We start from the raw sequence: 19,360 nt of genomic DNA on the forward strand, positions 1-19,360 counted from the left end.
GATGGACACTGGGAAGAGGTAACTATGATGAGGAAGTGGGAGGGAAGCTGTTGCATTGTGGTAAACTGTGGTCAATGACATGAGACAAAGTATATGTGAATTGCTGTATGGAAAGTGAATTTGCTCTGTAAATCTTCACCCAAATCACAATAAAAAAAAATATAAAAATAAAATAAAAAAATAAAAACTTCCTTTCCTATCCTGGAAAAAAAAAGGTTGTTATGAGTCGGAATTGACTTGATGGCAGTGGGTTTGGATATTTGATTTGGTATCTCTGTTTCTAGACTTATTTCACTCTGTCAATCTACTCTTAGGGGTTGTATTAACCTCTCTCAAACACAGCTTTGATCTTAAGAGGCTCTTAGACTCAGTCACACATTCTATACACATCTGTATATGCAGCAGTCATCTACACTCTTCAGGCAGACACAATCTTGCCCCTCAAAGTTATAGGGTGTGTAAGCTGGAAAGAGAAGTACTGTAAAGATTTTCTAACTTAACCGAAGGATGAAAACAAGAGAGAGAGGAAGAATGAAACAAAGATGACGGAAACCATCAAACACGCAAGCTAAGTGAGCTGAAGTGTAGCATCCATTCCACTATATTATAATCAATATTTCATGGTTGATTCTTAGATACTCTTGCTGCCTTATTTCCCACTAGACATCCATCTTCCTTTCTCTAAAGCATATCATTCTCCAGCCCAAAACCTGTGTTCTCACAATTTTACTTAAAATACCTCAAATCTCCCTATCTTCCATTCATTATAAATAGAGAAAAGATTGAAGTTGTCAAAGCTTTCATATTACTTGGATCCACAATGAAGCCTGATGGAAACAGCAGTCGAGAAATCAGGCATCGTATTACACTGGACAAATCCGCAAAAGACCTCTTTAAAATGTTGAAGAGCAAAGATGTGTCTTTGAAGACTAAGGTGTGCCTAACCCAAGCCATGCTATTTTTCAATTGCCTAATATGAATGTGAAAGCTGGACAATGAATAAGGGAAACCGAAGAAGGGTTGATGCTTTTGAGTTGTGTTGGTGAATAATGCTGAAAGTATGATGGACCTTCAGAACTAACAAATCTGTCCTGGATGGAGTACAGTTGGAATACTTCTTGAAAGTGAGAATGGCCAGACTTCATCTCACCTATTTTGGTCATATTGTCAAAAGGGACCATTCCTTGGAGAAGGATATTATGCTTGGTAAAGTTGAGAGTCAGCAAAAAAGGAGAAGACCCTCAACAAGATGGATTTATACAGTGGCTGCAATGATGGGGTCAAGTATAGTAAGGATTATGAGGATGGTACAGAACCGGGCAGTGTTTTATACTGTTGTATAAAGGGTCACTGTAAGTTGAAGCTGACTCAATAGCACTTAACAACAACAACAACACCACCCTCCATTCAGTCTGAGATCCAAGTCAAAGTCTATAGCTATTGATATACTTGACTAGGAGTAATGTAGAGCTATATTGTTCAATAGAAATATAATATGGTCCATAGATGCAAGTTAAAATATTCTAAGAGCCACATTTAAAAAAAAAAAAAAGAGGGGGGAAAGAAACAGATGACATTAATTTAATCATATATTTTCAGCCCAGAAAAGAGAAGCTCTAGTGGTGTAGCGGTTAAGGCATTTGGTTGCTAATGAAAAGGTTAGTAGTTCAAACCCACCAGCCATTCCATGGAAGAAAGATGAGGTAGTCTACTTCCATAAAGATGTACAGCCTTGGAAAGTCCATGGGGGTTGCTAAGAGTCAAAATTAGTTCAATGGCAGTGAGAGAGTTTGGAAGGAGAAGGAATGAGCCCTGCTAGCACAGTGGTTAAGCACTCAGCCACTGACCAAAAAGTCAGTGGTTCAAACCCACCAGCCACTCTGTGGGAGAAAGATGTGGCTGTTTGCTTCCATAAAAAATTACAGCGTTGGAAATCCTATGGGGCCATCCTCCTCTGTTTATAGAGTTGCTGTATTCAGACTTGACTTGACAGTAATGAGTTTGGTTTGGTTTTGAAGGGGAAGGAACCCTGGTGGCACAGTGGTGGAGTATTCAGTTGCTAACTTAAGTCAGTGGTTCGAACCCATCAGACTCTCTATGAGAGAAAAATGTCAGTCTTTCTGTAAAGATTTACAGCATTGGAAATCAATAGAACCATTCTACTCTGGCCTATAGGATCACTATGAGTCAGAATCAACTCGATGGCACACAACAACAACAACAACATATCAAAAGATCTATTATTTCAACGTATGATCAATATAAGTAGTATTAATAAGGTAACTCATCTTTTTTTTAATGCTAAGTCTTAGATTGAGTGTGTATTTTACACACACAACACATCATAATTTGGACTTGCCACATTTAAAGAGCTCAGTAATCACATATTGTTAGTGGTTACCATATTGGACGATGTAGAACTGGAAGATCTGAGTCCTAGTCTAGGCTACACTATTTTCCACCCTTGATCAAGCTATTTGTCCTCAGTGATCCTTACCTTCCTTCCCTTAATGTCAACAGACACATAAAGACTTCTGCCCTCTCCTTCCCTCCTTATGGAAGTGATGTAAAAGTGGGATTATACATTATATATATAGTATAATTGTTATATATATAATATATAATTATTATATTATCTATTCTTTATAGGTTTGATGAAAATCACGTGAGGTCTACTACTACTCTAGTATGACCTCATTAAATTAATAACATCTTCAAAGATTTACTCTTTCCAAACAAGGTCATATTCACTGGTACAAGGGTTAAAACATCACTATATCTTTTTGAGAAACACAATTAAATTCGTAACTGAGAGACGTGACTTCTTCAGAGAGATCCAGGAAGATTTCCCTGAGAGAATGATGGTTGAGTTCAATCTGTTGGATAAGAGGAGACAAATTCAGGCAGCTGTCCCTATGATGGAAAAGTGTTCCTCATGGAGGGATGCTAGAGAGTGTAACTGGAGTAGAAGCAAGAGGAGCATGGTAAAATTTGTGTGAGTAAGTAGATATGTATCAGACTTTGTGTATATAGACATAATCAATCTGGATAATTTAAATTAAGAATTTAAATCATCACCCTAGAATCTGTTAGGTATCATCACTTCCAGAACATAAAGGGAGAAGGTATCTATAATAGGTCTTGAATCAACATGGAAAGAAGAAACAACAAGGCTCATGTTTATCTTTCTAAAGATAAATTGTACTCACACGGTAATTCACTGATTCCCAGTAGAAGAGTACAAGTTTCCTAATCCCAGACATCCACAGGGAGAAAATTTAGGCCAAAAAGACCAACTTGCCTTTTCTACCTTCCTCTTTTCTTCTCCAGGCACCTCTGGTCTTGGCAGGATGCTCATTCTTCATTAAACTATTGTGAAGGAAAGTTGTTGTCCTTGGTCATATTCAAGGATACTTCTTTGCAGACACACTCATTTACTTGTGCCTCACCAAGGAGCTCACTGGACCCCCTTCCCAAGTGCCCATCTGTGACTGTTGTCACTTGGCTAGGCAATCCTCCTAGAGACTAATCAAGCTTTGGCATCCGTTTAATGCCAAAGTTGTTATTGCAGTCACCACTAGTGGGATCTCTGTTTCTCAGCTGAGGTGAAAGCTTTCTTAGTCACAAAATGCACAGTTATGTAGTCATCTCATATGGCTAATCACACACTTGAAGAAATAACTGGATGTCTTTCTAACTAGTGAGACTTCCCTGAAATGAGCCTGCAATAATGCTCATGTGGCTAGCTGGTCTTCAGAGATCTCCAAAGATCTTCAGAGAGGAATGTGGCTTCTAACCATCTTTCCCAACATCCGACCTCCCCCTTGCCAAGATTCCTGTATCTCTTCTCCACTTCTTTACTCTTTACTTTTTCATGTTGCCTTGTCATCCTGTTTTCTTCATCCTGTCCTCACAGGAACTAGTCATTATTTTAGGTAAAATAAATTTTTAAATATGGAACTCAGCTGAGCAAAACAGAACCAAAGTTTCATTTAAGATTTGATTTTATATTTAATATTTATTCATGAGTTTTGGCAGTGACCTTTTCAGTACCTTTTTAGATAAATTTCTTAAAGGAATCTTCACATTTTATTAAACTAATTATTCATGAGACTTCCCAGAAGACTTAAAATGAGAAATGAAACTGTAACAAAACCTTTTGTGCAAATTATGAGAGGCTCTCTTCTGTTTAAATTTCAGAATGCATACACATACATGATGGGTGCATGTGTGATTGTCTTTAGATTCTTCTCTATCTGTGGAAAGCATGTAAGTACATCCTGAAGAACATACCAAAAGTTACATAAAATTGAAGGAGGGAACACCGACTATTTGACTTTAGCTGTCCTTCTGAGTCCTCATTCTGTGTCAATCAGGACTGTGGTCAACAAATTACTAGAAATCATAAGTCAAGGTTAACAAATATTAAATATAAAAATGGATCAGTAGTTTAGGTATCTTGTGATGTGTTTCCTATCATTTAGTCATTTTATTTCTTCTTTGTATTTGTTAAGAGAATTCAGCCATCAAATAAAGATGGTATCAGCTGTGAAAGCAAAAACCAACAGTTTTTCTTAATGCTCCTTTATTTCTTATTGATTTTATCTTTAATAAAGTTAAATAGCTTTACTGATAAAAAAGTATTATTTTAAAAAATAGTCACCCCTGTGTGATTTCAGTTTTCTTTACATCTTTGTTAATATGTATGCATGCATTCAACATTCAAAAAAAATTTTTAGAACAGCTTCCTTTTTTGTTACTAGCAATTCATATGCACATTCCATATATCCACATCATCAATATATTTAACATTGCATTCTGTTACTATACCATTGTTCACTGTTTAGGTTTTCTTTTTGTGAAATTCTATTTGTGGGAGAAATCTAAGCCTATTTGCTATACACCAAAAAAAGAAAAAAGTGTAGTCCTTATCATAGAGAATTAGGGAGTAAGGTAAGAGAAAAGAGAGCTAAAAAGTTTAGAGAATTACTTTTATTAATTTGGTGAAAAAGAACATTTTGGAGTAGACTTTCTCTATGCTTAATCGTTTTAGAACAATATATTGTAGGAAGCAATTTTCATATGATATCCTTAAGAATCATTCTTAGGCCAACCTGCTTAAATATTATTTACTTCCCAAGTCTTCCATGACTTAATAAATGGAAATCTTCTCTCTCCTCCCCTTTCTCCCTCCCCAAACACAGGTAACATTAAAGATGCTGCTCCTGACAGTAGTAGTCAGCATGTACAAAAGCTTCTTTATCATAGTAGGAATGTTCTTATTGCTGCTGTGTTATGCTTTTGCTGGAGTTGTTTTATTTGGTACTGTGAAATATGGCGAGAATATTAACAGGTTGGTGCATATTTAAATATTTGTTCATTTGTCAAGGAAACGTTTTTAGTTGCAAGATCATAAACAAAAATCTGAGTTTTTAAGGATAGGAAAATTTGGAAACAGACTATGGTGTAGTTGCACATAAAGGTAAAAATAATTAATGTCACTGAACTGGACATATGAAAAGTGTTGAAATGGAAAATGTTTGTTATAGATATTTTACACAATAAAAGAATGAATTGAAATAATAATAATCTGAATTTTCTTCCTTTTTGTCTATTAAAGATGAGAGGAGGAAAGCAATGAATTGGAGATAAAAGAAATAATTTTCTCACATTTTAAATACCATTTTTCTAATTGAAAAAGACCTGCATCTTTACTCTGAAACTTAGAAAATTCAGAAGTAAGAGAAAACAAAAATTGTCCGCTAGTCCACCACTCAGGGGTAGCCTCTGCCAATATCCTGATGAATTACAGCATTTTTTCTACCCACATGTTGCTAATGTTGTTGTTGTTAGGTGCTGCCGAGTCAGTCACTACTCATAGCAACCTTTTGTACAACAGAATGAAACACTGCCTGATCCAGCACCATCATCACAATCATTGCTATGTTTAAGCCCATTGTTGCAAGGTCTCATTTAGGGTCTTTCTCTTTTTTTGCTGACTCTCTACTTTACCAAACATTAGATCCTTTTCCAGGGACTGTTTCTTCCTGACAACATAATCAAAGTCCCGGAGGTGAACTCTTGCCATCTCACTTCTAAGGTGCATTATTACTCTACTTCATCCAAGACTGTTTGTTCTGGCATTCCATAGTACATTCAATATTCTTCTCCAACACCATGATTCAAATGCATCAATTCTTCAGTTTTCCTTATTCATTGTTCAGATTTTGCATGTGTATGAGGTGATTCAAAATATCATGGCTTGGGTCAGGTGCACCTTATTCCTCAGTGTGACACCTTTGCTCTTTACACTTTAAGGAGGACTTTTGCAGCACTTTTACCCAGTGCAATATGTCATTTGATCTCCTGACTGCTGCTTCCATAAGCCTTGATTATGGATCCAAGTAAAATAAAATCCTTGGCAACTTCAATCTTTTCTCCACTCATCATGATGTTGCTTTTTGGTCTGGTTGTGAAGATTTTTGTTTTATGTTGAGATGTAATCCATACTGAAGACTGTAGTCTTTAATCTTCTTCAGTAAGTGCTTCAAGCCTTCTTCACCTTCAGCAAGCATGGTTGTGTCATCTGCATATTGCAGGTTGTTAATGAGTCATGTGCTTTTGTTCATACAGTCCAGCTTCTGCTGTTATTTGTTCAGTCAGCAAACAGACTGAATAACGAAGGTGAAATGATACAACTCTGACACACACCCTTCCTGATTTTAAATCATGCAGTATCCCCTTGTTCTGTTTGAATGACTGCCCCTTGTTCTATATAATTTCCTCATCAGCACAATTACATGTTCTTGAGTTCCCATTCTTTGTAATGTTATCTATAATTTGCTATGATGTATAGTCAAATACCTTTTAACAGTTAGTAAAATATAGGTAAACATCTTTCTGATATTTTCTCCTTTCAGCCAAGATCTATCTGACATCAGCAATGATATCCCTCCTTCCACATCCTCTTCTGAATCCAGCTTGGATTTCTGGAAGTTCCCAGTCGATGTACTGCTGCAACTGTTTTTGAATTATTTTCAGTAAAAGTTTACTTGCATGTGATAATAATGATATTGTTTGACAATTTCGGCATTCTGTTGTATCACCTTTCTTTGGGATGGGCTCAAATATGGATCTCTTCCAGTCAGTTGCCCAGGTACTTGGCTTTCAAATTTTGTGGCATAGATGAGTGAGCGCTTCCAGTGTTATATCTGTTTATTGAAACATCTTGATTGGTATTCCATCAATTCCTGGTGCCTTTTTTTTTCTTTTTTCCAGTACATTCAGTGTAGCCTGGACTTCTTCCTTCAATACCATCAGTTCTTGATCATCTGTTACATCTTGAAATGGTTGGACATTGGCCAGTTGTTTTTGATACAGTGACTCTATATTCCTTCCAGCTTCCTTCACTGCTTCCTGCACTGTTCAGTATTTTTCCTATAAGATCTTTCAATATTGCAACTCGAGGCTTGAATTTTCTTCAGTTCTATGTATGTCATCTGGCAAGGTCTATGTGTATGGTCACCGTTTATGTTGTTGAAAAGAGTATTTGCAGTGAATAAGTAGTTGGTCTTGCAAAATTCTATCATGAGATTGTCAGTGTTGTTTCTATCACCAAGGCCATATTTTCCAATTACTGATGCTACTTCTTTGTTTCCAACTTTCATATTCCAATTGGTAATTCCCAATGCATCTTGATTGTATGTTTGATCAGTTTCAGACTACAGAAGTTGGTAAAACCCTTCAATTTCTTCATCATTTGTTTTAGTGGTTGGTGCACAAATTTGAATAATAGTCATATTAATTGGTCTTTCCTATTTGGGTATGGATATTATCCTGTTACTGACAGCATTGTACTTCAGGACAGATCCTGAAATGTTCTTTATGAATGTGGTGCAATTCTTCTTCAATTTTTTATTCCGAGCATACTAGACCATATGATTGTCTGGTTCAAAATGGCCAATACCAACCCATTTCAGCTCATTATTGCCTAGCATATTGATCTTTGTGTGTTACAATTCATTTTTGAGAACTTATAACTTTCCTAGGGGAGCTCTGGTAGCAGAGTGGCTAAGGCACTTGACTGCTAGCCAGAAGGCTGGCGGTTCAAACCCACCAGCCACTCCTCTGAAGGAAGATGGGGCAATCTACTTCCGTAGTGATACTGCCTCGGAAACCCAAGGAGGGGTCGCTATGAGTTGGGTCCGAATTGACGGCACATAACAACAACAACAACAAATACAAATTTTCCTAGATTCATACTTCGTACATACCACATTCAAATTATTAATGGATAATGTAGCTGTTTCATCTCATTTTGAGTTGTACCACATCAGCAAATGAAGGTCTCAAAAGTTTTACTCCATCCATGTCATTAAGTTTGATTCTGATTTAAGGAGGCAGTTTTCCCTAGTCATGTTTTGTGTGCCTTCCAGCCTGGGAGGTTCATCTTCTCACACTGTATCAGGCAATGTTCTACTGTTATTCATAAGGTTTTCAGCTAAAGAAAGCCTTTTTTTTTTTTTATAGAAATAGATAGCCATGTCCTTCTTCTCCATCTTCTTAGTCTGGAAACTCTTCTGAAACCTATCCACAATGGGTGACCCTGCTAGTAGTTTAAATACCAATGGCATAGTTTCCAGCATCACAGCAACATGTAAGCCACCATACTCTAACAAACTGAAAGATGAGTCATGGCACATTGCTTTTATGTGTGTGTGTGTATATATAAATTACGGGTATATATATATATATATATGTACATAGGAGCTCTGGTGGCATAGTGCCTAAGGCATTTGACTGCTAACCAGAAGGCTGAAGGTTCAAATCCACCAGCCACCAGTCACTCCTTGGAAAGAAGGTTGGGCAATCTACTTCTGTAGAGACATTGCCTCGGAAATCCAAGGAGGGGTTGCTATGGGTCAGGATTGACTCAACAGCAGTGAGGTTTTTTTCTCTTATGTATATATATGTACATACACACACAGACACATACATATATATGTACATGTACACACAGATATATACATATATATATATACATGTGTATGTATCTGTGTGTATGTACTTATATATATATAATTATTATTTTAGATTGAATAATTTTGAGTATCTCAAGGGCTCAAGTATAGCAAGGATTGTGGGGATAGATCACAACTGGGTGATGTTTTGTTCTGTTGCACATAGGTTCACTATGCGTTGGAGTTGACTTGATGGCACCTAAAAACAGTTTTGAGTTGGCTTTGTTTTTGTTTGTTTGTTTTAGCCAAACATGGGAAGATAAAACCACCCACAAAGGCTGTTATATGTGAAAAGTATTTTCAAAGATTGTCTTGAGTTTTATGGAAGTGTCTCATAGTTTTAAAAAAATAGTAATAAAGTCCTAACACAACTAAGTGTACATAAATGTGTCTAATTGCAGAAATTGCTTATTATTTAATACATATTTGCTATACCTTTTAGAGCACGTGTGAAATAATGAATCCTTTTGAATCAGCAAGGTTTGCTCATTCAGTCATTCAAGATATATGGCAATAAACTGGTGAGGCTGTGGTAGGCATGAGTTGTTTAGACAGCTAACAGAATGGGGGCAAGTACAAATAAACAAATAAGTGCATGCAATTTTTGGAAATGGTAACATTAGAAACCAAATCTGCTGCAAAATCCACCTATTTTGATGGTAGCAAACTCATATTCAGATTTTTTTTTCCTGAAATTAGGCATGCAAACTTTTCTTCAGCTGGCAAAGCTATCACTGTGTTGTTTCGCATTGTCACAGGAGAAGATTGGAACAAAATTATGCATGACTGTATGGTAAGTATCTTTTCATTACTAACACTGCCTCGACTTAGAATCAGGGAACTCTTTGGCAGTACATTATTAGTAACGTGAAGTCTCTGGTTCAAAATATGTGTCCCAGCCTTTCAGTCCATAAAATTACATTATTTTACATTACAAGATAAATCTACATAGAAAGACATTCACTTACCCAACTTGAGCTGTTGTAGAGCCAATCAACAAACATACATCAGGTGAGCATTGCTCTTCCACGCCCATCTTTAACCTTTTTGCAGTCAAGCATAAACAGGGGAGCTCTACTTCTTTCATTTATTCAGCAGCAGTCCACTGAGCTCCTGGTTTGTTCCGGCCATATGCTGGTGCTAAGTCTTCAACAATTCCAAGACATTCTCAAGGAGCTTAGGTCAAAGGTTTTGATCTGTTCTCCCTTTGGTATCCACCTTTCACTGAGTTAATTTTCCATCATCTTTCATTTTTCAGGTCATAGATTTAAACATTTGTTTCTTAAGGAATCCAGCCCTCTGAAAACTGCCCATTCTGTGTTCTTAAAGTCAATAAACCAAGTAGAGCCTAGTGGATTCTGACTAATGGTGACCCCATGTGTGTCAGAGACGAATTCTTCTCTGTAGGGTTTTTAATGGATAATTTTCAAAAATTGCCCTCCAGGACTTTCTTCTCAGGTGCCTCTGGGTGGAATCACAACTCCAGCCTTTGAGTTAGCTAGCAGCCAATGCATTAACCGTTTGCACCACTCAGGGACTCCTTTGTGTTCTTACTCACCCACTTCCATCAAGTTGTTCTGACTTATAGAATAGAGCTACCTCCACAGGATTTCCAAGGCGTAACTCTTTATTGAAGCAGACTGCCAAATCTTTCTCCCATGGAGCAGCTGGTGGTTTTGAACCACCAACATTTTATTTAGCAGCCAAGCACTTAAGCATCGTGCCACCAAGGCTCCTTGGCTTAATGATTTTATTTAATATCTTTCTTTCCCTCTGTACCAGTGCTGTCCAACAGGAAGTTCTCCAATGATGGAAATGTTCTGTATCTATGCTGTCTAGTTAATGAATCCCTAGGCATATGTGGCTACTGAGAACTTGAAATGTTGCTAGTGTGACTGAGGAACTAAATGTTTTATTTTATTTTATGTTAATTAACTTTAATCTACATGTAAATTTAAATAGTAACATGTAGCTAGCAGTTAGTATGTTGGACAATGAAGCTCTAGACAGTGTCTACGTCATTCCCTAGACTGGTTTCCCCATGTTTACCAGTGTATCCCCAACACTTGGGACAAGCCTAGTTCACAGTAGCTATTAATTCATGAATGAATATGGATAGAATTGAACAAATCCAATATAATACAAGACAGAATTAAGTAAATTCTCAATAACAGTATAAGCAGAATACTATGGCAATGTAAAGAAAGAAATAGCTAGGGTTTTTTTTTCCCCCTTTCTTTAAGAGAAACCAGGAAGGTTTCTCAGAGATGGTGGCATTTTATTGGGCTACTGAATAATTGTAAGACTATGATTTTGAGTCCTATGCTATTCATTAACCTTCCATAACTTCTCCAGGAATGGAGATTACTGGTATCTCCTTAAATAATTTCAAGATGAATTTATGTAAATTTTATATGAATTTATATAATAAATTATATATAATGATTATGAATTTATATTATAAATTATACATAATCTTCCTTCCTATAGTTTAATCCAATGTTTAAATCAGAAAAATTTATCTTAAAAAATGCCTTTTCATTTGGAGACTTTTTGTGATTGGCACAACAGTGATACTATCTCACTTGGAGATAGTAGAGGTGGCAAAAATGTATCCAGTTGAGAGAATCAGTTAATTTCTACTGTGATTCTAGAATTAGCAATGAATTTGAGATTCTTTAGGATTAGAAGCATAGAATAAACGAAATATTACTTTTGATTTTGCTATAGCTCCTGTACCAAGGTACGTAGCTTTGGCAAGATTACTTTGATGTTAATTATATTTTGTACAGTTAAGAGTATGTTCATTAGCTGCAGCTAACAGAAATTGTATTCTTCTCTGCTTTCACCCTCTCCTCTCTCTTCTGCCCACTGGTCCAAAGGTTCAGCCTCCTTTTTGTACTCCAGATGAATTTACGTACTGGGCAACAGACTGTGGAAATTATGCTGGGGCACTTATGTATTTCTGTTCATTTTATGTCATCATTGCCTACATCATGCTAAATCTGCTTGTAGGTAAGTGATGTTCATTGAATATTTTTTAATATCTTTACACACAGGTACTTAGATAATTATGTACAATTTTCAAGTAATTATCCTGGATCGCTTGGGGTGGGTATTTCATGGCATTAATTATAAATTGTTGCCTCTCAATCCAAAAGCTGAAAAGACCTTTGAAAGGTATGTAAATGACAGTTGATTGCAATTTCAAGAGTTGTACTATTTATTATGATCATTAATTTCAAAAGAGCTCTTCTTGTAGATTGAGTTGAACAAATATCAGGAAGGGCTACCTTTTCAGCCTCAAAATGTCACATTTATGTTTTTGAAAGGCACACATTCACTCAGCTTTGGGGCCACACAGAACTCAATTTGACCTTTAAAACGCGCCCTGGAACGCTCAACTAAGAGCTGAAGCCAGCTGGCATGAGTAGCTAGATACACAGAGTGTGTGTTGTGCTCTTGACCCTCATGTTTTGGAAAGGCATGAGCTGCATAAATAGCTTAGTCCAAGTGTAAAACATTCCAATTTGGAAACTGTACTGAAAGCACTTTAAAAATGTGGTTTATAATGGAGGTGATAAAATCTATTACTTATAATAGGTGTTTTACTTTCTCTACAAAATGACATACTCACAGAATTATCTAATCTCTAAATTTTTCTTTTGTTTCATTTTTTCTCCCCTAGCTATAATTGTGGAGAATTTCTCCTTGTTTTATTCCACTGAGGAGGACCAGCTTTTAAGTTATAATGATCTTCGTCATTTTCAAATCATATGGAATATGGTGGATGATAAAAGAGAGGTAGGGGAATAGATTGCTGTTTCACCCCTGCACCGGTAGACTTACTGTCATATCTCAAACATTTAGATGTCTTTGTCATTGGCAATTAACATATACTGGATTTTGAATGGCTATTTCTGAACCGTAGAAGTCTGTCATTGACACTTCAACAGAATATTCAAGGAGGGAAGGGGAAAAATTGTTTCTCTTCATGTCAAACCATGAACATCATCTTTTTCAAACTTTCAGAAGATAAGCAAAGAAACAAAGCCAAGAGAGAATGGAAAAAATCAACCTTGGGCTTAGGGCAGGAGGAAAAAGTAAAATTAAAACTACCAAGAGGCCAGTATATTATATGTTCATGATTACTTCAACATAAAACAGTCACCATGATTAAAAGTATAATTGAGTTAAGTGGGATCTAGAAGCTACTATTTTCAATTAATTTTGAGTTATTACTTGAAAATGGTAATCATCAAACTTGCCCAAGGTATTCTGGAATTAGCCAAAGCAGCTGCTGTTACTTCTTCTCCTCCTCTTCCTTCTTCAACCAAGAAAACACTCAGGCAAAGTGTTTATGGCACTGAGGATATAGCAATGAGCAGAATGAAAAGACCTCCCAGACTCATAGTGCTCACATTCTAACTGTGAATAACAAAAAATAAACATTGAAATAACAACAACTTCAAGAAGTGATAAAAGCAAGAGATGTAAATACTATTACATATACAATCTGGCAATAACATTGTTAACAATAATTTACAAGTGGATATACAGATAGGCATGAAAGCTGAACAGGTATATGAAAGTGAATGGGACTACATGCATGAGTATACATATATATATAGGTTTGAAAGAAATATTTCTACATATGTATTTATATGTGCTGCTAATATGTCCAGGAATATTGTAGAATATACAGGGTGCAAAGTTATGAAAATGTCTTAGCTATAACCAAATACCTTGAGGGAATTAGTCACTGGCCATAGAGGCACAAGACCATAGTTTCAGGGGACATGACGGTCAATTGGCACAACATAGTCCAAAAAGAAAATGTTCTATATCCAACTTTGGTGAGTAGTGTTTGAGACTTAAAAGCTTTGTATGGCTATCTAAGGTGAAACTATTGATCTCTTCCAATCCAGAGTAAAGAAGAGTGAAGAAAATCAAAGATGCACAGAACCATTAGTCCAAAGGCCTAATGGAGTATACAATTCTTGGCCTCCATATCTCTGAGACTAAAGAAGTAAATGGTACCCAGCTCCCATCACCAATTCTGAAAGGGATCACATTAGAAGGCCCTGGATAGAGTGGAAGAAAAATGTGGAACAAAACTCAAAACTATAAAAAAGATGAGGATCAGTCAGACAGAGACTGATGTCACCGAGACTATGGCTGTTAGTCACCTTTCAAGCCTAGAACTGAACTTACCCTTGTGGGCCAACTTTCAGCCACACAACAGACAGGATGTCTTAGGCTAAATTCTCTAGAGAAGCAAAGGTAAATCGTGTAGAGAAGCAAATTTTTCTATCTATCTATCTGTCTATCTGTCCATCTCACAGCAACATTCAAGCCAACACAGTATGACAAATTGACAGACTAGCAGGGTCAGCCATGTTGAACAGGTTTCAGTAGAGTTTCCAGACTAAGAAAGACTCAGAAGAAGGAAAGAGCCATCCATTTCTCAAAGAATTGGCCAGGGAAAACCTTATGAATAGCAGTGAAATATTGTCTGATATATTTCTGGAAAACTTTATGAATAGACCTGAAACATTGTCTGATACAGCGCCGGAAGATGAGCCCCTCAGTTTAGAACACATTCAAAATATGACTGGGAAAGAGCTTCCTCCTCAAAGTAGAGTCCACCTTAATGATGTGGATGGATAAAATTTTGGGACCTCCATTTGCTGATGTGGTACAACTCATCATGTATACATGGAGTGTGTGAAATATGACTCTAGTAAAATTGGAAGTTGCCAAAAAAGAAGTGGAACACATAAAGACCTATATCCTAGGTGTTAGTGAGCTAAAATGGACTGCTTTTGGCCATTTTGAATCAGACAACCATATGATCTACTATGCTGAAAATGAAAATTTGAAGAGAAATGGTGTGGCATTCATCATCACAAAGACTATTTCAGGATCTGCCCTGATGTACAATGCTATCAGTGATAGGATAATAGCCATATGCCTAAAAGGAAGACCAGTTAATACTACTATTATGCTAATTTACACACCAACCACCAAAGCCATAGAGGAGGAAATAGAAGATTTTGCCAACTTATGCAGCCTGAAATTGGCCGAATATGCAATCAAGATGTGTTGATTATCACTGGTGATAGGAATACAAAACAAAGAAAAATTACCAGTAGTTGGAGCATATGGCCTTGGTAATGGAAATGATGTTGGAGATTGCATGATAGAATTTTGCAAGACCAGCAACTGATTCATTGCAAACACCTGTTTTCAACAACATAAACAGCAGCTATACATGTGGACTTCACCAGATGGAGTACACAGGAATCAGACTGATACATCTGTGGAAAGAGGCAATGGAGAAGCTCAATGTCTTCAGCCAAAACAAGGCCAGGAGCTGACTGTGGAACAGACCATCAACTACTCATATACAAGTTCAAGTTGAAGCTGAAGACAATTAAAAGAAATCCATGAGAGCCAAAATATGACCTTGATTATATCCCTCCTGAACTTAGAGACCATCTAAAGAATAGATTTGATGCATTGAACAGTGACTGAAAACTGGAGGAATTGTGGGATGACATCAAGAACATCATCCATGAAGAAAGCAAAAAAAGAAAAAACCAACAAACTCACTGCTGTTGAGTCGGGTTTGACCCATAGCAACCACTCCTTGGGTTTCTGAGGCAGTATCACTATAGAAGTAGATTGCCCAATCTTTCTTCTGAGGTGTGGCTGGTGTGTTTGAAACAACAGCCTTCTGGTTAGCAGTCAAATGCCTTAGGAGACAGGAAAGGAAGGAAAGACTAAAATTGATGTAAAAAGAGACTCTGAAATGTGTTCTTGAAGGGAGAGTAGCTAAAGCAAATGGAAGAAATGACAAGATAAAACAGCTGGATGGAAGTCATCAAAGAAGAGCTTGAGAAGACAAAGTCAATTATTATAATGAAATGTGCAAAGACTTGGAATTAGAGAACCAAAAGAGAAGAACATGCTCAGCATTTCTCAAGCTGAAAGAATCGTAGAAAAAATTCAAGCCTTGAGTTGCAATATTGAAAAATTCTATGGGCAAAATATTGAATGATGCAGGAAACATCAAAAGGAGATGGAAGGAATACACAGAATCACTATACCAAAAAGGATTGGTTGATGTTCATCCATTTCAGGAGGTGGCATATGATCAAGAATCAACAGTATTGAAGGAAGAATTACAAACTCCACTGAAGGAACTGATGAAAAATAAGACTTCAAAAATTTATGGAATACCCATTAAGATGTTTCAACAAATGGATGTGGTGCTGGAGGCACTTACTCATCTATGCCAAGAAATTTAGAAGACAGCTACCTGGCCAACTGACTGGAAGAGTTCATATTTGTACACATTCCAAAGAAAGGTGATCCCACAGTGTGGAAAGTATCGAACAATATCATTAATACCACATGCAAGTAAATTCTTGCTGAAGATAATTCAAAAACAGTTGCAGCAGTATATTGACAGAGAACTTCCAGATATGCAAGCTGGATTCAGAAGAGGACATGAAACAAGGGTTATCATTGCTAATGTTACATGAATCTTGGCTGAAAGCAAACAATTTCAGAAAGATGTTTACTTTTTTTACTGATTATGCAAAAGTGTTCGATTGTGTGGATCATAACAAATTATGGATAACATTGAGAAGAATGGGAATTTCAGAACACTTAATTGTGCTCATGAAGAACCTGTACATGGACCAGGAGGCTGTCATTCAAACAGAACAAGGAAATACTGCAGGTTTAAAATCAGGAAGGGAGTGTGTCATGGTTGTGTCATTTCACCATACGTATTCAATTTGTATGCTGAGCAAATAATCTGAGAAGCTGGACTATATGAAGAAGATCATGACATCAGGATTGCAGGAAGACTCATTAATAACCTGTGATATGCACACAACACAACTTTGTTTACTGAAAGTGAAGATAACTTGAAGCACTTACTAATGAAGATTAGAGACTACAGCCTTCACTATGGATTACACCTCAAAATAAAAAAAATGAAAATCCTCACAAATGGACCAATAAGCAGCATCATGGTAAATGGAGAAAAAATTGAAGTTGTCAAAGACTTTGTATTACTGGGTTCTAAAATCAACACCAATGGAAGCAGCAGCCAAGACATCAGACGAAGTATTACATTGGGCAAATCTGCTGCAAAAGACCTCTTTCAAATGCTGAGAAGCAAAGATGACTCCTTGAAGAGTAAGGTGCTCCTAGCCCAGCCATGGTATTTTCAATACCCTCATGTTGTTGTTGTTGTTGTTATGTGCCCTCGAGCCAGACCTGACTCATAGCGACCCCTCCTTGGGTTTCTGAGGCAGTATCACTATGGAAGTAGATTGCCCCATCTTCCTTCAGAGGAGTGGCTGGTGGGCTGGAACCGCCAGCCTTCTGGTTAGCAGTCAAGTGCCTTAGGCACTATGCTACCAGAGCTCCCAGCCTCATATGCATGTCAAAGCTGGACAGTGAATAATGAAGGCCAAAGAATAGTTAGGAGCTCTGGTGGCCTAGTGCCTAAGGCATTTGACTGTTAATCAGAAGGTTGGTGGTTCAAACCTACCAGCTACTCCTCCGAAGGAAGCTTGGGCAATCTACTTCCATAGTGATACTGCCTCAGAAACCCAAGGAGGGGTCACTATGAGTCATTGATGAGTAGTTATGAGTAGTTAAGTAGTTATAAGTAGTTACGAGTAGTACACTATGAGTAGTTGATGCTTTTGAGTAGTAGTGTTAGCAAAGAATGCTGAAAGTACCAGGGACTGCCTGAAGAACTACCAAATCTGTCCTGGAAGAAGTGCAGATGGAATGCTACTTGGAAGCAAAAATGGCCAGACTTCCTCTCACTTACTTTGGTCATGTTGTCTAAAGGCACCATTCCCTCTAGAAGGATATCATGCTCGGTAAAGTGGAGGTTCAACAAAAAAGGGGAAGGACTTCAACAACACAGTGGCTGCAACCATCAGCTCAGGAATAGCAAGGACTGTGGGGCTGATACAGGACCGGACAGTGTTTCTTTCTATTGTTCATAGGGTCACTATGAGTTGGAGCTAACTCAATGGCACCTAACAACAACTATCTATCTATCTATCTATCTATCTATCTATCTATCTATCTATGGGGGGAGAGAGAGAGAGAGAGAGAGATTTATGTCAAAGAAGTGGCTCATGTAGTTGTAGATACTGGTAAGTCCAAAGTTCATGGGTCATATATGAAGCTGGAATCTTCTCCTGACTCATGCAACCATAGGGACTGACAAACCCAAGATCAGTAGGCAAAACAGTAGGCTGCTGATATCAGGGGTAGATGATTCCAAGATTTGCAGGTAAAATGACAGGCTGTTGGTTCACAAGTTGTGATGGCAACAATGCCAAGATCAGCAGGCAATATGGCAGGCCATTGGTTCAAGTCCAGATGATGATGAGCTAGGTGCATAATCTCAAGCTAAAGGCCAGAGCACTTTGCCAGAGCTTTTCCATATATATATATTAGAAGCAGGGCATACCCCAAAGGATTCTTCCTTTCAACTGATTAACTGCTAATAGCAGATCTCAGCATGGAGGTGATTACATTATGTTAGATCTCATCATAAGGGATAACTGCATCATAATTGCTAAATGACTTAAACTCATGGCCCTGCCATTCTGACACACAATATAGCATACAGATGTATAAGGTGAACATGAACACCAGGTAGGTACACACTCCTTTAAAAAAAAAAAATTCAACCATTCAAGATTGAAGGAGTCACATTTGCCTAGGAACAAAGTTCAAAAGGCAGGAAGAGATAAGAAAGAAGAATGGAAATGGAAAATACAGGGAGGAAGTGTGTTGAGTGACGATGTTACACTGTGGGGATTGCAATCAATGGCGTGAAACAAAATGTGAATAAATTGTGGAATGGAAAACTGATTTGTTCTGTAAACCTTCATCCAAATCACAATAAGAAGTTAAGAAAAAAAAAAAAGGGATAAACAAGGAAAAAAAAAAACCTGCAATATCTGGGGATAGGGCACTAAGAGAAGAAAAATAGAGAAGGAGAATAATGAAGAAAAAATGGGAAAAATACAAAAAGAAAAACAAGGAATGGGATTAACCATGAGAAAAAAAGAGGGGAAAATAATTAAATTTTTTTAAAAAAATTTTTCAACCAGGAACAGGGAAAAAGAAAAAAGCTGACAACTAGGACCTGGGAGGGGAAGACTAAGGAATAATAGTAAAAAGGACAAAAGTATTAATAATAATAGTAGTTTTAAAACAGACAAATGCAAGCAAACTAAACACCAGAAAAAAGAAAGAAAAAAAAATAAAAATAAAAATAAAATAAAATT

General features: G+C 37.1%; 1 protein-coding gene across 1 annotated transcript in view; it reads left to right on the plus strand.

The window, feature by feature from the left end:
* The window catches only part of NALCN (sodium leak channel, non-selective), a gene marked incomplete at its 5' end in the record, with an annotated part of 145,472 nt that overhangs the window by 111,727 nt on the left and 14,385 nt on the right, over positions 1-19,360 (plus strand). The window contains 5 exon segments of the mRNA XM_042781961.1: positions 4,201-4,269; positions 5,205-5,353; positions 9,720-9,813; positions 11,903-12,035; positions 12,709-12,824. Coding sequence (XP_042637895.1) covers positions 4,201-4,269; positions 5,205-5,353; positions 9,720-9,813; positions 11,903-12,035; positions 12,709-12,824 — 561 coding nt within the window.

The sequence above is a fragment of the Orycteropus afer genome, unplaced genomic scaffold (assembly GCF_000298275.1).
Source record: "Orycteropus afer afer isolate SDZICR_OR568_19922 unplaced genomic scaffold, OryAfe1.0 scaffold00206, whole genome shotgun sequence".
Lineage (NCBI taxonomy): Eukaryota > Metazoa > Chordata > Mammalia > Tubulidentata > Orycteropodidae > Orycteropus > Orycteropus afer.